Here is a 24,379-nt window from a genome sequence, read left to right as displayed (position 1 = left end):
TTTTTCTTTTTTCTTATTGATCATTTTGGTACACAGCAGTTTTCCTTTTTCTCAAACGATATATATATATAAATTGAAAATTCTGGCCTGTGATTGGTTAAAACCTCATCATAGGAGCAAAAATAGACTGAACTATTGTCCTAACATCCTTACACCACGGGGCAACAGTCTCCCTCTGACATGTGATTGGTTCACATCACCCTTAGTCCTGCCCTTTTTCAAAGGAATGCCCTTCACTTCCACTCCTAACAACGAGAGGAAATGGCTGAATGAAAAAACTGCTGAACAGCAGTTCTCTGACTTAACAGAAAATTAATTATAAAACATGCTACAAAAGAAGGATGCTCCAAACACTAAAATGGTGATTAAAACGTCATTGTTTTCTGACTTTCTGAAATTAAACAAATATGACGGTCAGGATCTAAATTGTATTATGCAGCAGTCAGCAAGGCATATAGAGAGCTGTACACCAAAAGAAAAAAATACTGTGATAACTACTATGCGGTATGAACTTCAAAAGCATTTTCTGTTATTTATTTACGTTATTTATTTTATTTACTTATGCTGTATCTGCTATATTTAAACAAAATATATAAAGTCATATTTACTATCCAACCATAACTCATTATTATCTTGACTGATTCATATATTAAATATGTACTGCAGACTCAGCTCATAGTGGAAAATTAAATGCCCCTCGGGAAGACTATTGTTACCTGCGGCTCCGGGCATTATAGCCCCCTGTCAGTACAACAGTCTTCCCTCAGGTCAATCATTTTCCACTCTAGCCCTCCTCTCCAGTCCATATTTACTAATACACACTGTATATTCATAAATTGCAGAAATCATTCAAAAGGTTTAACACAAGTGACATGCTCATATTTTAAAGTTTTAAAATTGGAAAAGGCAGGCTAGCATTGTGCATTTTAAATCAAAACCACGGATCTAGTTAGTTTCTCAGTCTGTGGGCCTGGTGGGAGTTTTCCAACAGTTTTTCTTTTTTTTGTAAGCACTGTGTAGCATGTGTGGGAGCAGCTGAAGCCAGGCTTTGTAATTTGCTTCAGTGCTACTTGATGTTCTGTTTGCAGACAGTGGGAGCTCCATCAATCTCGTGAATAATCAGGCAGTTGGGTTTCTCATTGGCTCCCAAGACAGATGTTTGCAGCTGCTAAATGGAAATATTCTAATAGCCCTTGCTCCTCTAGCCAGGTAGAAAAGTGGGGATGACTGCAACCAGGGTCTTAAATCCAATAACCATTTAAAAATCCCTAGTTTGGGTGATTTAGGTGATTGTGTGATTGCAAGTCCTGCTAATAAGTCAAAATGGGATCTATTTTGTCAAGAATCACTAGCAACAGTTTCAGTGGGTGTTGCGCTGTCATACAAAGTGTATTACATCATTATGAAGGTTCTTTTTTCCGCTTACCTTTCAAACCACCTATGGTATCCAACTAATCTACAAACTGTTGTTCAAATTAATCTTCAGTTCGGTACATTTCATCATATTCCTCCATTTTTGCATTGGTAACAAATACGTCTTCTTTTGCAGTATTTCGTTTGATTGTTCTATTCTGTTTGTTTAACAGCAAGTTAAAAGTTATCTGTGCGCTTCACACTCCCTACAGTACCGCGTACTTGCTTGTAGTCTCGCATTTCGCCCGAATGCAAGCGAAATTAGCATTTCAAGGTCACGTCCACTCTTCTGACGACGGCTGTGATTGGGTATGATGTAATGTATACAGTACATTTCCACAGATGGAAATGTACTAATTACAGAGGGGTATTTAACAGTTAAACCCAAAATATCAGGTTTGTAAAAATGTTATCATCTTCAGTTGTAATAAGATTCCATCCTGCAGTTATTTATTTATTTATTTTTTTACAAACGAAATATATCATACCGGTACTGAAAAGTGATAAATAAAATGAAATATAAACACATTTGTACAAATTTTACGTTTTGATTTTTACTTTACTAACAATATATTTTAGATAATTTACTAAAGGCAAAAATAAACTATCAAACTACACAGTACACGCAGAATATTAATAATTGAATGACAACATAGATAAGGCTGGCATGCACAATTTAGAAGTTAAATGCATATGTGCTGACTGTACATTCATTGTATCTTTGGTTTTAGCAATAGCTTGGTGAGACTCTGGTCATGTTAGTTATGGGGATTGTCTTGGTTTTCAAACGTCATAGCGTTTGCATTAAATGAAAATGGTGCGATGTACCGAAGTTCAGCCAAACAGTACTGGTGTAGTACAAATGTATTCAGGCGATCTTTTTTTGGATTTTACATATATATGCAGCTGCCTTACGTCCTACGAATTCTTATTGGTATGTTGGAGCCGACCAACATAGATAACCTCTGTATTCTGTACTAGAGCTCCAAATTCATCGTGGTAAACAAGCTGGGCCATCCGCATCGACAGCAAGATGTGGTAAGAGAAGCAGACTGTCCAGAGCAAACTCAAACACGACGTTCCCCGAGCTGACAGACCCAGACACGTGCTACGGGTACAGGTGACTACATTCATGCAACTGCAATGCTGTAAAACATCTGGCTGTCACTGTGTGGTATGGTAATGTAACACACGTGTTATTGAGTACCTGTGGTGGTTTTGCATGTAGATTTTACCCATTTCTTTGCTCTTACTTCTGTGTAATAAAAACAATAAAATTGGCCTGTCTTTGTGAAGGAACAATGCCATCATTTGCCAATGTATCTAATATTGGTACAAAATATCATTATCTGTGCAGCTTTGAATAAAATAAAATAAGCCATGCCAATCACATTTGCTTGTTATAAACAAATACCAGTATTTAAGTTTCATGTATTTATATGCATGTATATATGTATTGCTCTACAGCTATGGCCAAAAGCTTTGCATCAACCTACAGAATTAACTCATTTTGCTTCATAAAGGTGAATGAAACCTGCAGAATAATGTTATGTTAACCTATTGAATTACATACCAGGTTGTAGTTTTCCATATACTTAATGAAAAACTGACAAAAGTTGAAAAATGTGACATTTTGAAATCTAATATAAAATACTGTACTACTATTTCATTAGACTTTTGCAATATAATTGTGTAGTTTTTTTTTTTATTACATATTAAATAAAATATCTAAATTATATTCATATAGTTTTTATTTTTTATTTTTAAATGTCTCAATGCTAAAATTCTAGGTGATGCAAAATGTTTGGCCGTAGCTGAATATGTTGCTACACATTATTATTATTATTTATTTCTTAGCAGACGCCCTTCTCCAGGGCGACTTACAGTTGTAAACAAATACATTTCAAGAATCACAGTACAAGTAAAAATACAATTAAGAGCAAGATAAATACAATGACTTTGGTTCTAGCAAGTACAAGTATGACAAAATATGATTCAATAATGGAGCAGATAACAGTGTCAGTGATAGTTGCATCAGGATATAATTAAATACAAAATACTACAGATTAAATAACACTTGACAGATTACAGTAATCTAAAGTACAGGATTAAATGCAGTAAAATGGGGGGCAGATAAGAGCAAGTAAAGTGCATTTAAGGAAGGGTGATAAGTATCCAGGGGGAAAAACAGAAACAAACAGAAACAAACAGAACATGTTTTCTGTTAAGATTCACAAGCGTCCCTGTTGATGTATTTCTAAACCTTTCATATTTATTCATGTCTTTATTCTTCCCCCAGATGTTGCCACCAGCTGGACTTCTCCACCAGTGTTGTGCTGTGTATTGCTCTGAATAAGAGCGCTGCTGGGAAGGCCTACAGGTGCTTTAAAGAACAGTTGGTCACCAAGGCCTACCTTGCTCTGGTAAGCAACAACGTTTAATACAAACCTCACTGTTGATAATGCAATTCCTAGCTCTGCCATTACCTTCGGGAGATATGATCTCAGTTGCTCCCGGTGATGGTACATGGCCTAGGTTTAATTGGCTTTTTAGCATTCACAAATAAAACCGAAGGGAATGAAACCCAACACATAATTAGTCCTAAATGCGGTGAGTTACATATCCTTTATATCGCACTGTGACAGGGAGGACCCTGTCACTGGTTCAACTACGCTGCTGCTTTGGTAAACAGGAAGGCTTGCCCAGTGTAGAGCTGATTGGGAGGTCCTGGGAGGGCGTGTCCGGAGAGCTTACGTCGGTTTAAGAAGGCAGCAGCGCCAACGTCCGAGGCTACTGCACGGCCATAGCCATACAGACAGGCGTTGAGCGAAAGCTTGCTGTGTTTACATCAAGGAGCAGGGCGTCCGTTCCGCAGGATAACTACTACGGCACCCTTCAACTGCAAGATGGTGCCTGCCCAGCCAGGACCGTCGGGAAGACCAGGAGTCGTCAGGAGTCGTCAGGAGGCCGGGACTTCTGGAGCAACAGCAGGAACTTAGTTTAGGGGATTTGATCCCAAACTAAGTTTAGAAAGGGTTTCGTAGGTTCCTGGAGCAGGACATCTCTTTAAGTGAGGCTAGCGCTCGCCTTGCGTGGCAAACTTATTTTTAGCGTTGTTTTGTTTTCTTTATTAAATCCATCACTAGGATTACCATTGTTGGTACCCTAGTGTTGGGCCTGTGTTGTTATTAAATCTGCCCGCCTGTGCGCTGTATCAACACCCACTGGTCTGTGTCTGATTCAGCATTATTCAGTAATGACCCACGTATGTAACAACACCCTGTTACTCGCACACGAATACAAAATGTCCAATAATCAGTTTAATGATTTATACTGGGTTTTACAAAAGCCATACTCGTTTAAAATAAAAACACAAAGGGCTTTGATAATAATGTATTTAGAAGTAAGGCCCAACTTGCTGCCATTTTGTTCCTTGTCTTTGGAACAGGTGAGAGGGCATGTGAAAAGCAGCAGGATGACTATTGATTATGCGATTGGTAAAAACACTACAGAGGGAATGACACACATGATGTGTATTGAAGGAACACACAGTGAGATGTCTTCCATTTAATTATTATTTATTATTGTTATGCAAACCTGTATTCTTTCTTGTGCTGGACCAGGTTGTGAGAATCCCAAGCCATGTCAAAGTGGGCTGATCGTCTTGGAATATGGAACTTACGATGGAGACCCAGTGACGAAAATTCTGCTGAAGCCCTTAACACCCTTAACAGGTACAAAGTACAAGCATGGCAGGATTTCCCACAATACACACTGTAACAACCATGTTGGTTCAATAAAAATATATTTCAAAAAAAGATCCATGTAATTCAGTACTGAAACACGACAAATCTTAAATGAACCTTTCACACTGAGTACATTCACAATTCCTCAATGCTTACCTCTGTAGACTGCAGCAGATGGGAAATTCGATTTCTTCAAATGGTTGCTTCGGTGTTGATATCATTCTCATGTTATAATTGTCCATTAGCAGTCAGCATGAGCAGCTCAGCAAAACATGCTGCAGAATTCTGCATTCTTCCCTCTGCATTAGTCCTTGCTGCCCTCTAGTGGTACATCATTCAAAGATCAAGGAAATTACATAGAGGATAAATATGTAGGTTGTATTGCATTGATGAAGGCACTAGCTGAAACCTTTGGCTACTTGGCTTTAGTTTTTGACCTTATAACAGACAGGACCCACCAGCTGAGAGTGCATTGCAATTCCATCGGGCATCCCATTGTGGGCGACTTCACCTACAGCCTGAAGAAAGACTGTGCGCCGTACCGCATGGTGTTGCACGCCTACTTCATGCGCATCCCCGTGGAGGCGGAGCCAATTGAAGTCACGGCCGGTGACCCCTTCATGACCTCCATCGACCCCAAGTGGGTCCCGGAGTGATGGGAGCAGCAGCTGGGGAGACTCGTCCAGGAGTTAAAGGACCAGGACCTGGCTGAAGAACACAGGAGACAGAAAGATCTGCTGACGAAACAAGGAGACCAACCAACCTCCACTGTGTCCTTTTGACTGATAAATCCTTGCAGCTATTTTTTTTAATGTGACAATTTAATATTTTCAGATTTAAAGCTCATTTTGTATACACCTTTCTTTTTATGCCTTAATAATGTGGAAGAAGCAGTGCTTCAACCCACATTTTATCAATGTTTTTTTTAATTTTTATTCTCAAGTAATTCAGTGTAAATTGTATTGACACCCACATTACATTTAATTTGTTTTAAATTAAAATTAAAAAGTTTGTAACCCTGTTGCTTAGAGTCTCTTGGTTATTTATTTATTCATTCATAAACCAATACAAAAAGGTATTCTCTTCCCACAGGAGGTTAAAAGCGGATCTGAAAGCAATGGAGAAATACATAATATTTGATTAATTGCTTTAAGAACCACTAAGAAAGTTTGCAGCATTTTTTATGTTATTTAAACAGTTGTAGCAACACGTGGGGACATATCGTTTTTGAAGCTCTGCTACTTACTCTTTAAGGGCTTTAAGGAATCTTCATTGCAAATCAAAACTTTTTGTTCTTGTTTTTGCATGCATCACAAAATCAGATTTAATAGAAACATTGCATAGACCTTTCTATATTTTACTGACTTTTTGTAGGTTTTGGTTTTGGGCCAACCAAAAGCATTGTTTGACATTCACAGAGCAAAATGACCTGTACCTTCTACAGGCTGATGGCAGCACTGCCACAATACAAAAGAAGATGATGTCATATAATTTACGCAGTCATTACAGTAAAAACAAATGACATAATGGTATGTTCGTTTTGCCAATTGAGATTACTTAGTATGCGACCTGACCTGTCATTTTTCAATACAAAGGCTCAATTTGAAGATGGAAGTGACCCGGAGTGAAGAATACATTACATTGGATGTATTACTCTGGGCGAGGGCAAGACAGCCTGATTCAAAACTGTTATTTGAACAGTGATTACAGGTGTCGCTACTTTAGAATATAGCACTGTTGGATTATATTTCGAAAGAGGACTTGACACATCGAGGTACAAAATGTATTAAAGAAGACATTATTTAATTTAATTAAGTCAGTATACTTATTGGTCACTAGAAGAGTCCCACAACAGGGACTTTGCTCACACATCCAAATTTACAACCCTTAACCTTAAGATTCTTAAAAACTCATGTTACAGAAAGAGCTGTACGCAATCAATGTCATTTTATTTTTGTGCGTAAGACTGCCAGTAGTACACTTTTCCAGGACATTCATATTTAATGCCAACTCTAATGCACCCTCAATGTGCAATGAACAATACGTACCAAATATTGATGGTACTAATGTACATTTTCTCCATTGCAAGCACTCCATGACTTGTGCCGCATTAAAACTCTCTCAGTAAAATGTTATTTTTAGCCAATACTTGATCATTCAGACCACCAACCTTTTGACCTGAGCCAGATTCAAATCCATTATGAGTTTAGAGAAGTAAAGCATAAAAACCAAGGCTGGTGAAAGGCTGCACTCCTCCCCCGCTTCAACTGCCATTACTGCCTTCTTCCAAACTGATTATTTTACCTTTCTCTCCACAACGCCTGCCTGACCGTGCCACTATTTGAGTTCAATGTGACTGCTCCTCCTAAACAAACAAGCAAGGCCCATTAGTATGGTCTAAGACTAAATAAAGGCTTGTCCTTACTTATAAATGTTACATTTATATCAATTATCTCACCTTAAACAAATGTGCTAATATATATATATATATATATATATATATATATATATATATTGTGTGGGCCATTAAATAACTCAGGAATTTGTGAAAAGCTAAAAATGAAGTACTGTATATATTGGTACAGCTATACCTTTGGCGAATGTAAGCAAACTGGACTGTCAACAATCTTGTGGGTTCATGCAAATTCCTACCAACACAATTACCTTTTTTTCCTTCCTTAAAAATTTACATTGGTGAAGTTCTGCTTTCTGATTAAGTATTTAGTCAGTATATGTAAGACTATTAAGAAACAGGCACAGTCCAATTGAAAATGCTTGGTTAAATTATTAAAATATATTTCATTGTTTTTATTCAATGTTTATTCACAGTAGGGCACATGTGGTAATAATAATAATAATAATAATAATAATAATAATAATAATAATAATAATAATAATGCTGTAAAATAAATAAATAAATAAATAATGTATTACTGACCAGAATAATTAGTGAAACAAAAGCCCTGTTCACACTTGTATCATAACGATACTAGTACAGTTTTTGTTTCGTTATAGAATATACCGGTCCAAAACCACTTTCTGTCCTAACTCATTTTTTGGTGTAGCCATGATATTGGTACTGTTCACCATAAAATGTAAAGCTGTTTATAGTATTTAAACTGTAAAGCAAGACGTGCGCGTGCTTCACAATTAAACTGTATCGATACCGTGTCGGTTTACCTGTCCAGGAATGTTTATGAATTGAGCCTTTGCTGATTATTATGTAGGAAAACAGTAACATCCCTGACTGCAGCACAGAGCAGCACATGCAGAATGCTAGCTTTGACTTGCAAACAAAGTATGCTACAGGGTGTTACACAGTACAGGATGGGAATCTGATTTTAAAGCAGTTTGAGACATTCCTTGTTTTACTGTGAGCACAATCAGCTTAGAGAGGAACTGCTAAGGTTTCCATCTCTGCAGAGTATGTATGCCTGGTGCACTACTGAAAATGCCTGGGATCGGTTTAAAACACAACCTCATAATATCAAGCCTGCACAATGGCACAGACAACCTGGAACATTTACAGTTCACGACTGGGATCCAGGATATCCTGTTCTCAAAACAGCAACCAGGTCATAGTGCCCCTGTTTGAACTGACTGAACATTCCACTTGTCAGAGTACAAGTAAAGCTGTATTGTAAACAGTATGTAAAGTCTATTTCTGCAGAAATAACCAGTATGTCTGCTTTAACATTATTAAATCATGAAATTTCATAAAATGAGCATTTCTTTCTTGTATTTTATTGCATTGTATGTTGTCAAGTTAATAAAGGCTGCAACTCATTTCAGTGGTGCTTCCCTCTGTGTGTAATGCCTCATCACATGATGTGGCAGTTCCCCTTGTACATGGTTGTCTGTCTGTTCTGTCTACTCATGTCCATCAACACACACTGTACAGTAGCAACACATTTACTGACCTTAACAACAGATATTGAAAAAATTCCTCCTAATACTTCATTAATATAGTAGGCAGCAGATGTAGAAGTGAAACTACATTATTTATTTATTTATTTATTTGCAGGCACCCTTCTCTTGGGCGACTTGCAATTGTTACAAAATATCACAGTACAAAGTATCACATTGTAATGTACTGTATCTCATTTCAGAATATCACATTGCAGTTGTAAAGTACAATAAAATCAGTAGCAAATTCAAATAAGCAAAAAAAACAGAGAATACAGTAAATAATTACAGCAGATTGTGGAAATATTGTGTGAGGTTGACTGTCTGTTCTGACAGTTAAAAACCGCAAGACAAAACACCAGATACAAACATCTGCCAGATTGGTAATTAAGCATTAAAACAGCTGGTGTGTTGCCTCTAATTGTTTGTGACGTGTAATAATGAACACTGAACAGTAACAACAGTTAAAAATTGGAATATGTCAATTGCACAAATTACTGTACTCGATCGTATAGTGGGGGATTCTGATGTGTAGTACATTGATAAAAATGCTATGTTGAAGCAAGCAGATATTGCTTTAAATCTGATTTCTGAATGTGTCATATTTACAGTTGCAAGACTGGGGAGTCAGGTCAGGTCACACCAGGTCACAAACCCTCCAGCAGCAAATAATAAACCAAAGTGCAGAGATATGTGCCATGTGGAAGCAATAGGACAGCTGCTGTTATTTCATTTAAACTGAAGCAGTAAAATAGCTTGGAATATATTCAAAAGGGTTGGATCTGCAAGATGAGTCCAGGGGTCTTAATGCACAACAGTGCCATATTCAGTATTAACACAGTAGGCAGGGAGCCTCCCATCCAAGTACTAGCCAGGTCCTCTGCTTAGCTTGCGATCCTGGGGGATGTGTTGTACAGGAGACACATGGCCTTATTGAAGGGACAAGTTGAATAAGTAATAGGGTTTATTTACATGAAGAATGCTTACATTTTTATTATTAAACACAGCCAAAAGTAAAGAGATATTCAAGTCATTATACAGAAACACAAATATATTGCAAGTGTTCCACTAAGTTGCATCGAGATAGATAAACCAAGCCTTAATTATGTAGGTGTATAGCTGTATGCTCTTTGCAGCTTTTTATTAATTTCTCATGATGTAAATTACCTCAGCATAAGGCAGTAACAGGTTTCCAGTGCTCAGAGTACATTTCACTGTTAAGGTATAACATTAATTGACAATCACTGAGAGTAAAACTTGTATTACTATACCAGGAACCAGAAAAAAATTGTATCAACTTTAAACTGTGACTTGTGATCAGCAAACTAGCAATGGCTAGAATTTCCAGCAGGGGCTGATGTTGTCCAAGTAAACCACTATTTGATGTGCACTTTGGTTCTTTTAACGTTTAGGCCTCCAACAGAAAAAGGCACCTGCAATCAATTAGTCACCACTCATATATATATATATATATAACTGAATAAGAAAATAGGAGTGTATTAGTAAAGTTTTTTTTTGCTTTTATTTTAAATAAAGCTGTTATATTTAAGAATGCTAGATATAGTGTTTTATTTATTTCCCTTTGTGGCACGGTTTCAAAAGGAACATTTGTAATGGTTTGTACACTGTAGACTGTAATTACTGCTACAGGCTGGGTAAATAATAATTCAAGCCCAAATAGTGATGAAGTTTTCCCAAATGACAAGTACAATTTTGAATTTGCTTTATATGTTTACATTTCACCTTCACACATTTATATACAGTACTGAACACATTTTATGTCTGTAAATCTAAAATGATCAATTGCCCAGCTAAAAATCAATTTTTACACACTGGTATTCATATTTCAGATCCACTATATTGTCAGGAGCGTTTTTCTGCTCGCCATACATGTGCCATAAATCCTATCCACCCCAGGTCACACTGCATGGAGTAACTTTTATTGGCAAAAATGTACAACTCTACACTTTGTACTGGAGTTTTAAAATACATGATACATAATTTGTACTTTTAGTGCATCACTTGTATAGCATGTGTTAAATGAATACTCAAATAGTGGAGGTCAAAATTGCTTCTGAAAGCATAAACAAAAAACTAAAACACACCCACAAGAATCCAGAGGATTTTGTGTGGAAACCATTTAAGATGCATTTTTGAAACTCAAAACTTAGTTACTCTTCACATATACATGACAATTCATTAATTTTGTAATCGCCACAATTAACTAAATAACTAAACTAACTAAATACACCATGCATTTCACACTAGTGAATTCACAGAAATCTTATTTAAAGAATCTTTATTCACTTACAATATATACCCAATGAAATTGAAAAAACAAAACAGACAATATACTTGCATATTTTTGGAGCAATGAGAAATTTGTAACATTTGTACAGAGTGACTTTGTAAAGAAAGTAAAAGCAACTGGAAGCAAACAGAGAATACAGAACAAAGATAAGATTTGGAGCAACAGTATGGCACACGCATCCAACAGCTTACATGATACATTCCTTTCCCTAAAGTCTTGATTAGAGTTTGAAAAGAGTCTCAGGGGAACTTCACTGGATAAACATTTCACACAAAGCCTGGATCTAAAGACTGAACGAGGCAAACTACACCCACACCAGTCAGTACAGTGAAAATCCAGAATTAGCCCTTATTTACAGGTTCAACAATGCTTCAAAAAGAAATATATACAAAGTTTCTCCACGCACAGTAGTACTTAGACACAGAACTGTTCATTTAAAAAAAAAATAAGGACAGGTGTATTTACATAACACATTGTTAGGAGTGGAGTTTGCTTAGCTGGTCACCCTGCTCAGGTGCGCTCTGTGCCTGCAGAGTTCTTGCACACCGCAGTAGACTTGGGTGCCAGCAGTTTCTCCACCATGGTGCGTGCGTAGCGCAGCCGACTGGCCAGCTCCTTACAACAGCCATGCTCCTCGATCAGGCTCAGCTTGTAGGTGCGGAACTCCCGCTTCTCGTCAATAAAGGTGACCGCTGCCATGAGTGGACACAGGATGACCTTAGTGTGGTCCTGCCGGAGAACACAGAACACGAGGAGTGTACACAGGTATCGTGAACAATGGGTCAAGAATAAATGTCAACCTTGTTTACTTGCAGTCATTGAAAATATCAGTTCACTTAACTTTACTAAAGGTTTTGGCAGAAGTGCCGTGAGGCTATTAAGAAAAAAGTACTCACTTGCAACATTAAACTTACTAATGAACTACTATCAAACAAACCGTTTGAAAGTGAAGTATGCACAGGGTGACCTCTACACACAAGTTAGAATGTAATTGAACTGACATATCCTTAGTAACTGGTTGATTTTCCCCATACCTGCATTATAATAAAAAGAAAGCATGCCTTTTTAATTAAAGGCCATTGTTCTCTAAAAACAAAACCTGCATGTACTTTTTGGACAAGTCTAGATAAGGACACCGCTTCTCATACAAACAGAAGGGTTTTCCAGGGCGGCTGTAATCTTGCATGAACCCTTCGCAGTTCAAGGGACAAGCCAGAGCTGGTATGGCTGCTCACCTGGAAGAAGTTGATTTGCACAGTGCCGTTGCTGAGGTGCAGCACGATGGCGCTCTTTGTACGGAACCAGTATCGCAGAAAAGGCAGGCGTGCCAGCTCGTCACCGTCACGGGGAGTGATGTTAGCCCCCGCCTTGAGCAGGTGCTCACTCATGTAGTTCCTGAAATATTTCAGCAAAGTGATCTGGGGAGGGGAGGAAGGGCAGAAAATTAGACTGTGCAAGTTTGAGAACAGTACTACACTCCCCAACTTGAGTACATGAATACAGTGCCTAATTATCACGGATTTAAGTTAACGTACAGTTTAAAAATCAGAGACTTCTGTAAAATGGAAAACCTACACTGGAAATTCTGCTGAGCCACCCCCAATCACTCCAAAGCATGGTTTTGTACACTGCTGTGTGGACTCACTTTCTTGGTCAGTGCAGAGGGGTAGGAGCGCACACTCAGGTAAGACTCAGAGTTGTTTCTCTCGATGTACTGCAGGCTGTCTCCGTCGTTGTACATGATCAGCCGTGTCGAGTCATTGAAGAGAACGCCGACGCTGTTGTCACACAGCTGGTAACCTGGGGTGGGGGCATAATGTTACTATACACAAACTCAATTTATGGCTAGTTTGGTAGACGTTGCATATCTGGCCTATTTGTGCAACTTAAATTAACCAAAGTAACTTGGCATTAGTGGTTGCACATTGGAACAACTCTCACTTGTATATACAGGGGAGGGAAGAATGGGTTTGCTTCACTCAGGTTTCACTGTACAAGACCATGACAGACTCCACTTACCCAAACCATATTTGTCTGAGTAGTCCACCCACTTGCTGATCCAGAAGATAGGAATACAGGCAGGGTGTTCAGTTTCCTCTGTGACAAGAGTAACAAGCACACACGTTAACCTTGAGTTCACACGCTTGTGTTGTACAAAAGACTCGACACAAATGCAGGTCCAGAAAGTGTTTAATACAGATTGGCATATTCTGATGATAGAACTATTGGTATTTAACTATTCAAGCGCAGATTTACACAGATGTCACATTTTCCGTTTCCACATCTGTCAGGTAAGGCACAGTTTCACAGAGACTGAATGAAGTCCAAGCGGTCTGCTTACCTTGTCTGATCAGGGCCCTTTCTGACGGTTTGGCTGCAATAACACTGGTGAGCTGTTGGAGCATGTCTTGCAAGTGGCTTTCACTAGCCTCACCCATTTCCCTGAAGAATCAGCATTTCTATTAATTAAATATCAAGAGCCACAGAAGCAACACACAACCCTCCCCCACAACAAAGGCTTTTAATTGAGTTTGCTACTTGTCAAGTCTGAATCCTTTGCCCTGCAGTCACAACACCAGGGTTGCAAACTTTGTTAACTGCAGCAATAAGAAATCAGACCTGCATGTTTTCTTACCTGTACTGTATGTCCTCCTTCTCTTCCTGCTTAGCCATTTTATCAACAGGACTTCCTGAAGCTTCAAAAAGAGAGGAAGGGTACAGTGAAACACAATGCAACAACAGCCTACAAGACACACAAGGATAAGCAGCAAGTAAAAAAGTGTGATCATTGTAGAGCTGGTGCCAACAAACACCATCATTTGGGACTGGACATGTTGCAGGAAAAATAGTGTGTGTCAAAATCTGCTCATGCAATACATTTCAGGGCAACCCTGGTCCTGGAGTCAATCATGCAGGTTTTCTGGGTATCTTTAAATCAATGGCTAAAGACCTGGAAACAAAAGTTAGTGCTGACCAATTAAGAATTTAATTGGTTCAATTAAGTAATTGATAGCAAGTGGAACAAAAACCAGAAGGCCCTGCAGCTCTCCAGGACCAGGGTTGGCCACCACTTCATTAGAGTATTTGGGTTGCATTTACCTTTGTTGAGCGCTGTGAGTGGTTTCCTCAAACTGGAGTCGATGCTGCTGGGTGCGATGGAGAAGCGGGGTGCAACTGTCAGGCAGGTGGTGGGGAGGCGCTGGGGGATGTAGCCAGTAGTGAAGAACTCATCATTGAGCAGCTCTGCAATCGTGGGGCGGGTCGTCGGGTCAGCCTGCAGCATCTTCTTCATCAGAGCAGCTGCCACCGGGTTGATGTGCTGGAAAACAACACACCAAGTACCATCTCCGAGCCTGGTGTGACCGGTGGAAACACTAGGAACCATCCTCTCCGGATACTTACTCTAGGAACGGTATAGTCATTCTTCTTAATTCTGATGTACGTCTCTTTAAGGCATGACGTTTCAAAAGGAGGCTTCCCCACCAACAAGGTGTACCTAAAACAAAGAAAACTCTCAGGGTCTGGAGCTACATGAACTGCAGAGTTCAGACATTCGTACCCACTTCCACTGCTTACAGGATGCAGCCGAGCGACCAGATGTCCACTTCGAAGCTGTGGCCTTTTTTGCACAGCACCTCAGGCGCAATGTAGTTTGGCGTCCCGCACAGAGTCTTCTTTCGCTCCCCATCATATTCTATCTTGGTGGCCAGACCAAAGTCACCTGTGGATAAAGAACATTTAAGAGACGTTTAAATCGTGCCAACTAACCTTACACAAAAACCACTGATGTTTTACAACACAATGAGATGAACCAAGTCCAACCAAATCCCTTTACTTTGATAGCATTAGACTGAAAAGGATTACCTATTTTGACCTCCATGTCATCATTGAGGAAGAGGTTGCCCAGCTTGAGATCTCTGTGAATCACTCTGTTGTTGTGGAGATAGAGGCATCCCGTAATGGTCTGTCTCATGTAGTAACGAGCTTCGGGCTCCGTCAAGGCTTTTCTTCTTTTGTGCAACTCAAGCAGGGACTGAAATAAAACCAAGTCAAGTGTATTTGCAGCACAAAAGCACGTAGTACACATGCCAAACCAAGTCAGATTTGTTACGTTTCCTCTTACTAAAATATTTAATGTTAATAAAGCAGTCGATTAATATTACTAGACATAACGTGATACCAGTTAGTGCTTTCTCATTATTTATGGCCTTACACTTTATAAAGAAAACTAGACACAGTTGAAACTAAAAATGCGTCAATTTAAATCGCTTATTCTTGTGCTGTCGACACTAGACATTTAAAACGTCATATCTGCCGTTTATGAAAAGAGGGTAAGAGATTAGGCAGTGAAGATATTAAGGAAAAAAACAAGTAACAGATGAATTTACAAAATAACTGACATCAAGCCCTACATTTTTCCAATGCTAAATATTTTGCACAAAATAGTGCATGGTGGGATACTATCGTATTAAGTACCTCTGTCTTTACAGAGGTACTTAATACACCTTAATCAAACTATTTTAATAGTGTTTGCACAAAACTGTGCTTCAGTGTGGGCGCTTGGAGCTGGATTAATTAGAACATTTTCGAGACCGGTTTATGCAGTGGACATAGCCTAAATCTCATTGGAACGTCCATACACGGAACGCCACAGAGACTTGCATTCCAGGACTGCAGGAGGCGCGCAAAACCATAGCAATGTGGAGCTTGTGCTCAAAACAAATGCTTTGGGTTTAAAAAACGGTTGCTCTGGGGGAAAAATAATTATATTTAAAAAGAAATTCGATCGGTACATACGTTTTATAGTTAACATATTTAAATCGCAGTGATCTATAATCTTCCCATTATCAAATATATCTGTTTCATAGTACATTACAACATAATAAAATTAAAAAAACCTTAATAGTTCGATAGTAAATTAGTACAGTACTTAGTCTACAAATCAGTATGGATGATCAAAAACAAAATCGGTTTTGAGTACATTTGTAACCGCAATAAAAGTGTAGTCGTTACGTTGACTGCGAATGGTACTTAGTTAGCTTTTGATAAATGTCTCTTGACGCTAATGACATATTTGGTTGAACTTACCCTTCTTCTGCAGATTTCCAGGACGACGAAAACAAAATCATCACTCTCAAAAAAACCGTGAAACCCAACTACATTTGCGTGGCTCAAACTTCTGTGAATGGTGATTTCCATAGACATTTTCTCCTTTTGGTGGGGCTTGAGCAGCATAGATTTGGGCACCACTTTTCCGGCGAAAACCTCCTTAGTGTCCATATCTGTAATTTCGTAACATTTTGCAAACCCGCCTTTCCCCAAAAATCGGCCTCTTAAGTATCTCTTCTTGGTTCTGGGGTCCACTAGAATATCTGGGATTTCTTTGAGAGGTGCCGATTTTGAAGGATCGACTGGGACCGCTTGTTTCAAAGGTTTTGCTGCAACGGTGGTCATTTTGTATTTAAGAAAAAAAACACAAGCTTCCTGTAAAGAATGTACTAGCTCTCCCTCTCTCTCTCTCTCTCTGTATATATATATATATATATATATATATACACACAGAATAGTAATACAACAACAAATAAATCTATAACATTACTTAATACACGGCTTTCTCCGACTGTTCCTAATTTAAATCAAAACTTAGCTTAACTGTAGCGCTCCGTGCTTTATCTCGCCTCGTCATACGTAAATATAGTTTATGGTCATTTAAACCTGCTTAATACGATAAAGCTGTAAAATGCCAATCTATATTTCCATCCTGTAAAGATCAGGCCACCTGCACTAAAGTCTCTCATTAACTACTGCTTCGATTTCAAATCTAGTCCTACATTCGTTAAAACCAGAAATGTCGCTTCTGATTGGCCCGCACGATTTGAAATCCAACTAGCACCGCAGCAAAGCAGCATGGGAAGAAAAAGTTTAAATAGCCAACTTTTTCTTCTTTTTTTGCAAACAACTTTATTTAAATGCACAGAAACAAAACACAAGCTACTGTGAATAGACTGCACAACAACTGTGATCACATTCCAGCCATTCACAAAAAAGATAGCTGTGAAATATAATACAATTTAATGAACATGAACTCTAGCATTTAAATCAACACGTATTTAATATTAGAATGGGAAAAAATGTATTTTTTTTTAAACGTCTAAGGTTACTTATAGTTAGTATGATTTATGCACATTTGAGTCACAGTATTTATTACATCTACTTGTATCGTGTGAATAAATATTTAGGACTAAGCAGATCCCTACTTAAATTAACTAGAACGTGGAATATGTTATTGTGATTATTTTACATACAAGTAGCTGTATGTAAAATAATTTTATTACCAGGAGACATTTGTCTACATATACAGCTCTGCTTTTGGCCTCAAGCAGTTAGAGTAGGTGCCGTCTGAAGGTTGGTGTATTGCAGTAGATAACCATTAACGATACTCAGGGATTGGATACCCATATCATGCTTTCCAGATAGCATTGTTATGCACTGGTTGTCAAACCAGGTTTATCTGATCACGCTGGACTTAAAATGTAAATTTCTATTGGCAATTAACAGTCATGTACTGGGAAATCAATTAAAATCCTTTTTTAATCAGCTAAAAAGTTGGCCTACTAATATATGGAAATTGAGAAATATTACTTTTTTTTTAATCAATGCATAGTGTATAAATAGTATACAGCAGGGATGGAAATATGTCTCCCATTGCATGGCAGTTTGAATCCATGTTTTGCTATGAGTTGAATAAGACACACCTGAGCTTGTTACCTATACACTGCTGCTAATCAAGCTTGTATTAAAACCTGGAATGGGTGAAACGATGTCAGACATTCCAGACATTTGGATACTGGCAGGTTTCAATGAAAGACATAGAGTACGATATGTTTATTACTAGGAAGTATAGAATAAAAAATATACCCAAACTTCCTGATCAGCCTCGACTAGGGGCTTTTTATGCAGTTCTTATTTTGATTTATGTATTTGCATTATGTGATATTACACATCAAGCAAGTATCAATGAGCAAGAAATACAGGATACAGAGTTGGGGCCAACAGACTTCACAAAACTATACAGAGGCGCTGGAACCATTTTTATAGTGGGGGTGCTGGAAGCCATTGAACAAAACTGCAACTCCTGTATATAATGGAAGCCATGCACCCCCAGCACCACTAGTTCCAGTGCCCCTGAAACTATAGCCCTGACAACACAGCTGAAACAGAACAAAGATTCAACATGACCAGCAATAAGAGATTGGCATCTTTTGCTACTAACTTTAAGCAGTCAGTTGACTTAAATACATTCCCTCAATTGCAAGTGCATTTTTTTTCTCTGTGTTTTACGTATCACTTGACTGGTAAAATGTATGAAAGCTCCAATGTCAAATGGATATCAAGTCTGTTATCTAGTGTCTATTTTCATGAATGTAATTTGGGTCTTTGTCAATGTCTTATTGCATGTTTATTAAATTTGCAGCTGAAACTCATTTTCATAAAGAGCCCTTCATGCTCAGTGCTTGTTGTGTTGTTTTTAAGAGAAGATAAGTGCCGATGGGTATCCATTGTCATCCTGAACAGAAACAGCTTGTATCAGTGCATTCAAGGATGCAGGCTTGTTTTTCAACCTATTTACCTTACAGACAAAATCACCAGAGTGTGTCAGCAAGGACACATGCCTCTAACACAAGACAGACAGATTTTTTGGAAGACAATGCAGACATTTAGTTTCAATCCTGAATACCCATATACTGTAATATTAAAAACTAAACACTGTAGTAATCCTTTCTTATTGTATTCTAGAGTAAATACTGTCTGAGCATTTTTAGATAGTACTATATTATAGGTGTGTTAATATCTGGGATAATAAGTGACTGTCTAGAGTCTTAATCAGTGCTGTAGAGATAAAAAAAAATGGCAGCATCATTCGATTTGGGAAATCTTAAAGAGAAGCATTGCATGCACCTTTACAGCTCTTTAAAATCTCACACATACTGTATATGTAGCAAATTGCATTGTCCTTTATAGAGCATATCAACGTGTATACTGTTCATTTACTGCAGTAAACAATTACAACAAAGACTGTTTGTATTGTATTGTTCAGTATTCAAATATAGAGATGTGGTGAAAGGCTATTTTATATTGTAGTCTGCTATGTTTTTGAAGCAAGTGGTCACAGTGCCCCTTATAAAATTCTACCTCCTTCCTTCCTCCTCTCTTTGATTTCCTGTGCGTGTGTGTGTGCTTTTCAACATTATCTGCTTGAACCTATTTTTTTTTCTAAAAGTAGTTAATCAGCACTTAGTTATTCTAAGCATCTTTAGAAGATGATTATTAAATTGTGTGGGTGGGCTTTAATATAGAACAACCATAGCTTTTTATCTATTTTGTTTATTACCACGCATAGGAAATCTTTAATAGGTAAAGCAGGGGGACAGAATTAGCAATATTGTTTGTAGCATTCTCTTGAGTGGCCACTGGCATTGTGACATCACGACAAACCCTCTGTCCAGAAGCTCTACAGATAGAATTGGGGAGGAGTGGAAGGGCAGAAAGTATTCTGCTAATATTAATAGCAGAAATGTACATACAAAAACAAACTTAACAATAGGTTGAAAACTTCCAGAAGCAGGGCCTTTGTTGAAGACTTCCCTTATAAAAGTTTATTCTTGCAGTTTTCCCATGCTTTTCCCATGGTTATACTGTGCTTACCAATGCTTTACCATGTTTTCACTATGCTTTATTACACTGAGATATGCTTTTACTAGGGTAAACTTTTGTAAGGGTTCAAATCCAACCTCATCCACTGACTCATTGTGTGACCCTGAGCAAGTCACTTAACCTCCTTGTGCTCCGTCTTTCGGGTGAGACGTAGTTGTAAGTGACTCTGCAGCTGATGCATAGTTCACTCACCCTAGTCTCTGTAAGTTGCCTTGGATAAAGGCGTATGCTAAATAAACAAATAATAAGGGTTATTAGGCAATACTGAGATTTGGTTTAAACAAACAGAGATAGAAACAAGGGGTTATTGTTGGGCAGTCACCATGATTGGATGAAAGTTGTTGCCAGTTTAGCAGACAGTTCTGTCTGGCAGAATAGAACGCAATCCTCATGCAACAGCTGAAGGAGTTATGAGGCTGTTTGCAAACACAATATTGAAATGATCTTAAAAGTGCCCAATTAGGGATGTTTTGATCTGCCACAGTTTAAATCTGAATAACACTTGGCTTACTGTCAAAACATGTATTTTCCATCCCAAGTTTATTTCTGGAGCCCAGAGTTATACATAAAAAGGAGGTTGTTAGTTTTGAGGTTATTTATTAGTATAGTAAACCAGGCTCTCCCCCAAGCCTTCACTGTCAGCTTACTGGTTGCTATGCAAACGCCATATATTTACTGCTTCAGTAAACATTCAAAGTCCATTTGTTTAAAAAAAAAAAAATATCTGTTTACCTTTTTGACAAATTAAAATCGATTTTTTGAAATGTTGGAAATATATTTCACCTTTCACCTGATTTATATTGTCTAGCTTTCTAGTTCAGGTGTGAGTTTTAATATACAGTAATTATTTAAAGGATGCATCATCTCCTAGTATTCTGTAAGTGTAAATGCACAATTCATTCAGTAAAATATGAATATTGCAAGACTTATTTTTAAAAACTTTATAATAAATGATTCAAATATATACTGATATTTATGGGCAATCTTAAGTGAAGTAATTTTCTTCCAACACACATAATAGTTGGCGTACCCTGATAAAGGCTTTCAAAAACAATCTCTAACTAAAACTTCCTTAAAATAGTGCTTGTGGAGCTGTGTGAATAGGGCCCTATATAATTAAACCTGTATCTCTTTTGTGCAGCAGCTTCTCACAGTTTTTTTCCATGAGAGTACAAGCTACAGTTGGGCCTAGTTACACTAAGAGGGTAATAATCACAAAGCCTTGACGACTCAAACCATTTGCAGGTATCATTTCCATCATCCCTGTAGAGCTGGGAAATTTCCATTCAGTAAAAGAGGCAGCTTGATCAGTCAAGTATGTAACATGATTAGTAAAGCAGTGTTGAAGCTGGACTAGTGTGCTATGAATTTATTCAAATACTGTATATATTTAGATCTACCCCAATTGTTTCAGTAATCTTTTCCTTCTTTATCTCTATCCCAAATGTTGTCACATGATCACTAGTGAATGTTTGTTATGTACAGTAATACAACTTTTAGTTTAGTTTTGTTTTTAAATATCTAGAGGTTCTGTACCAAAGAATAACAGGGTGCAAACGTGTACAAACGTGTACTATTTCATCTTAATAATGACTTAATGCCAATTTTATTAGGTTTGAAAACATTAGCTAACTTAAACCTTCAGTTTCCTGAGTCTTGATGTTAAACTTTAAAACCTGTCACCCGAGTGTCAAGGTATTCAAATGTCGACGTTGAAGAATAGCCTGCTCGTTATGTATAATAAGGTGTCCATAATTAGGCGAGAATTAAGATAACATTCAAATCTTGCTTCAATAGTCAGATTTCCAGCGTGTTTGACGTATTCTCTCCTCCAGGCTGCAGCACAGAGCAGTTTTCTTCCCAAAAACACAAAGAAGATGTTTACAGGCGAGTGAAAGGGCGTTCTTTGTTGGACTGTCAGAAACTGGTTTGCTTTGTAACTTCTAAAGACCAGACTCTTTGAAGAGTGTAGCGTTCTTTTAGTTTTGCAATAACTGTTTGGCTCAACTTGGAATTTACAACATGTGCTTTTTAATTTGAGATGATGTAGCCTAATTGATGTTTAAAATTGATACACAGAAAACATAAGGTTGTAGGGTTACATTAGTTTTTTAACATAATTATGAGGCAGTCTGAATTAGGCTGGAGCATTGACTGCCTCATAATTATGCTAAAAAAGTAATGTAACTCTACAACCTTATGTTTTCTTCTCGCTGTGCACGTCATTAACGTGCTAAACATTTATGTTTCCTTTGTTGTCCCCATATGAAACGTGTTGTAATAGGACAATAGTGTTATTTGATAGTGTATTGTTTCATGGGTTGTTTGGCAGAATAAGTATAAAAGCATGCATAAAGTGTGTTTTATGATACTTATGTAAATTGAAAGCATGCCTTTTATAGGAATAGTTTAAAAAAAGGGGAATTGACCAGAGAGGTAGAGCTGATTCTCAGTTTGTTTATTGCACATTAGAAACACGTTCTTAATAATAAATCTGTGATGGTCAACTGCCACAGGTTTCACAGCGTTTAATCTCAATAACAAATTCATGATGACAAGGAACTCAAACATACATCAAGCGTTCTTTTGAAAGCATTTTTCTGACGCAATAAAATAATTACAAAAGAATAAAAAAACACAAAACACAACACGTATAGTCTCAATCAAAACACGAGTTACTGAAATACTCCAATTTGGAGTTCAATATATATTATACAATTTATTAAAACACAGTTGTTTTTCATCGATGCAGGCAATGCCTTGATAAAGAATGTCCAACTGTTCGTGTTTAATATTTCTTGATACGGAAATGCATATTACTGTATATGATTTCACTTACTGATTTACAAAATGAAGAAACATAAACCCCAATTCTTGTCATTACCATCATTAGGCTTGCACACAGCATCTGTTCACATTCTTACAAGTAAGCTTTCATTTAACCCTCGAAATCTACGCTCACTTGCCATAGCCCTAATTGTTACAGGCAACACCCCAGAGTTCAGTGCAGTGACTTGTCTCATCATATCATAATCGGTTGATTAGGAGATGGTGCAACTGTTAGTTTTACTCATGTGTGGTCTTCTGACTCTAGCGTTCTCTTTAGGGTATGTCTCCCTCCTTCTGCGGAGAGCCGGGCTTAGTCTGCTGGGCAGGTTCACTTGTTGAAGCAGCTCTTTGAACACGCCGATCACATTTGAGTTGTCTTTGGCGGAAGCCTCCACGTAGCTGGCGTTCCAGTCTAGCTCCACAGTTGACATGACATCTTCGGCGAGGACCTGCCTCTGGTTCTCCTGGTCCGCCTTGCTTCCCACCACCACAATCGGGGTGCACTTGTCCTCTTTGATCTCCAGGACCTCGTCCCTGAGCCTCCGGACCTCCTCGAAAGACTCCGGGTCATCGATGGAGAAGACCAGGGCGAAGGCGTCGCTGTTGCGGATGCAGAGTTTCTTCATCGCCGGGAAGGAGTAGCTGCCGCTGGTGTCCATGATCTCGATTTTGATTTTCACGCCGTCAATGACGTTCTCGATGCTGTGGAGCTCTTCCACTGTCCGCTTGTGTTTGGGGTCGAATTTGTCCTGAAGGAACCGCTGGATCAGAGCAGTCTTCCCGACACCGGCTGCCCCAAAGAAAACCAGGCGGACTGTTGTCTTCTCCTTCACGGCAAGAGACATATTGATAGTTCTTCTGCCTTTCTCGATACTGCAGATACTTCAGTTAGACTTGTGAATCACACACAGCAGGATCCGAACTACAAACTTCCAAAGCGGTAGGCTACTCAAAGGTACAGCAGTATTGATCAGATGCAGCTAAGTGCGCTACAGGTATTTTAATTCTGAGTATCTGATGGTATCTTTACGCCGTTTCGTTGCAGGTTAAAATGTGCAACGATAAAGCTCGTAAACTGAAAGTTCAATAGCGTTTCACTGCCTCCAAACCTAAACTCGTTTCAGATCCCGCTATTATGCCTGTTGTTCACTCCAGCCCTGCTCTGTATTTATTCATTCTCTATTCCCACGTTATCTCAGCGCTGGCCAATTGCTGTTCAGAATGGGCGGGGTACCAAATGATCAGACTGTACGGACAACAGATATGCAGTAACAAGTACTGTTTTTTTTTGTTTTGTTTTGTTTTTTGGCACCGTAAGAACGTCTTGAATATGCATTTCATTCCTTAGCGGCAGACTGGATTGATGTTCCAGGGTTATGCAAGGTTAAATTGTCTTTATTTAGTATTACATCGTGTCCATTACAGCATGTTTTTAAATCAAACTGACGTTGACATCTAT

General features: G+C 38.3%; 2 protein-coding genes and 1 pseudogene across 2 annotated transcripts; 1 reads left to right on the top strand and 2 right to left on the bottom strand.

Moving 5' to 3' along the window:
• The first annotated feature begins 2,313 nt into the window (after nt 1-2,313).
• On the top strand, nt 2,314-6,125 carry LOC117431792 (RNA pseudouridylate synthase domain-containing protein 1-like; annotated as a pseudogene).
• A 5,222-nt stretch (nt 6,126-11,347) lies between these two features.
• Nucleotides 11,348-17,271, bottom strand: LOC117431392 (serine/threonine-protein kinase PLK1-like). The gene is made up of 11 exons (XM_034052262.3): nt 16,465-17,271; nt 15,241-15,409; nt 14,953-15,097; nt 14,779-14,872; nt 14,476-14,695; nt 14,012-14,072; nt 13,718-13,818; nt 13,396-13,473; nt 13,022-13,176; nt 12,612-12,794; nt 11,348-12,105 (listed from the first exon to the last, which is right to left on the bottom strand). Exons 1-11 carry the CDS (start codon nt 16,828-16,830, stop codon nt 11,887-11,889), a joined length of 1,791 nt encoding a protein of 596 aa, XP_033908153.1. The 5' UTR covers nt 16,831-17,271; the 3' UTR covers nt 11,348-11,886.
• Nucleotides 17,272-22,584: 5,313 nt separating this feature from the next.
• Nucleotides 22,585-24,050, bottom strand: LOC117431817 (GTP-binding protein Rhes-like). The gene has a single exon (XM_034053125.2). The coding sequence runs from the start codon at nt 23,763-23,765 to the stop codon at nt 23,133-23,135; it is 633 nt and encodes a 210-aa protein (XP_033909016.1). The 5' UTR covers nt 23,766-24,050; the 3' UTR covers nt 22,585-23,132.
• Nucleotides 24,051-24,379: the final 329 nt, after the last annotated feature.

The sequence above is a fragment of the Acipenser ruthenus genome, chromosome 22 (genome assembly GCF_902713425.1).
Source record: "Acipenser ruthenus chromosome 22, fAciRut3.2 maternal haplotype, whole genome shotgun sequence".
NCBI classification, from domain to species: Eukaryota; Metazoa; Chordata; class Actinopteri; order Acipenseriformes; family Acipenseridae; genus Acipenser; species Acipenser ruthenus.
Note: the sequence above shows the minus strand (reverse complement) of the source record. Positions and strands in the feature narration are given on the sequence as shown.

Bases quoted from the DNA above. Each gene is read 5' to 3' on its own strand.
- LOC117431392 (XM_034052262.3), bottom strand. From the start codon at position 16,830: ATGACCACCGTTGCAGCAAAACCTTTGAAACAAGCGGTCCCAGTCGAT. The intron at 14,873-14,952 runs GTAAGCAGTGGA...TCTTTGTTTTAG, and splicing joins TGGTCGCTCGGCTGCATCCT to GTACACCTTGTTGGTGGGGA. The intron at 13,819-14,011 runs GTAAGAAAACAT...CTGATTCTTCAG, and splicing joins AAGGAGGACATACAGTACAG to GGAAATGGGTGAGGCTAGTG.
- LOC117431817 (XM_034053125.2), bottom strand. From the start codon at position 23,765: ATGTCTCTTGCCGTGAAGGAGAAGACAACAGTCCGCCTGGTTTTCTTT.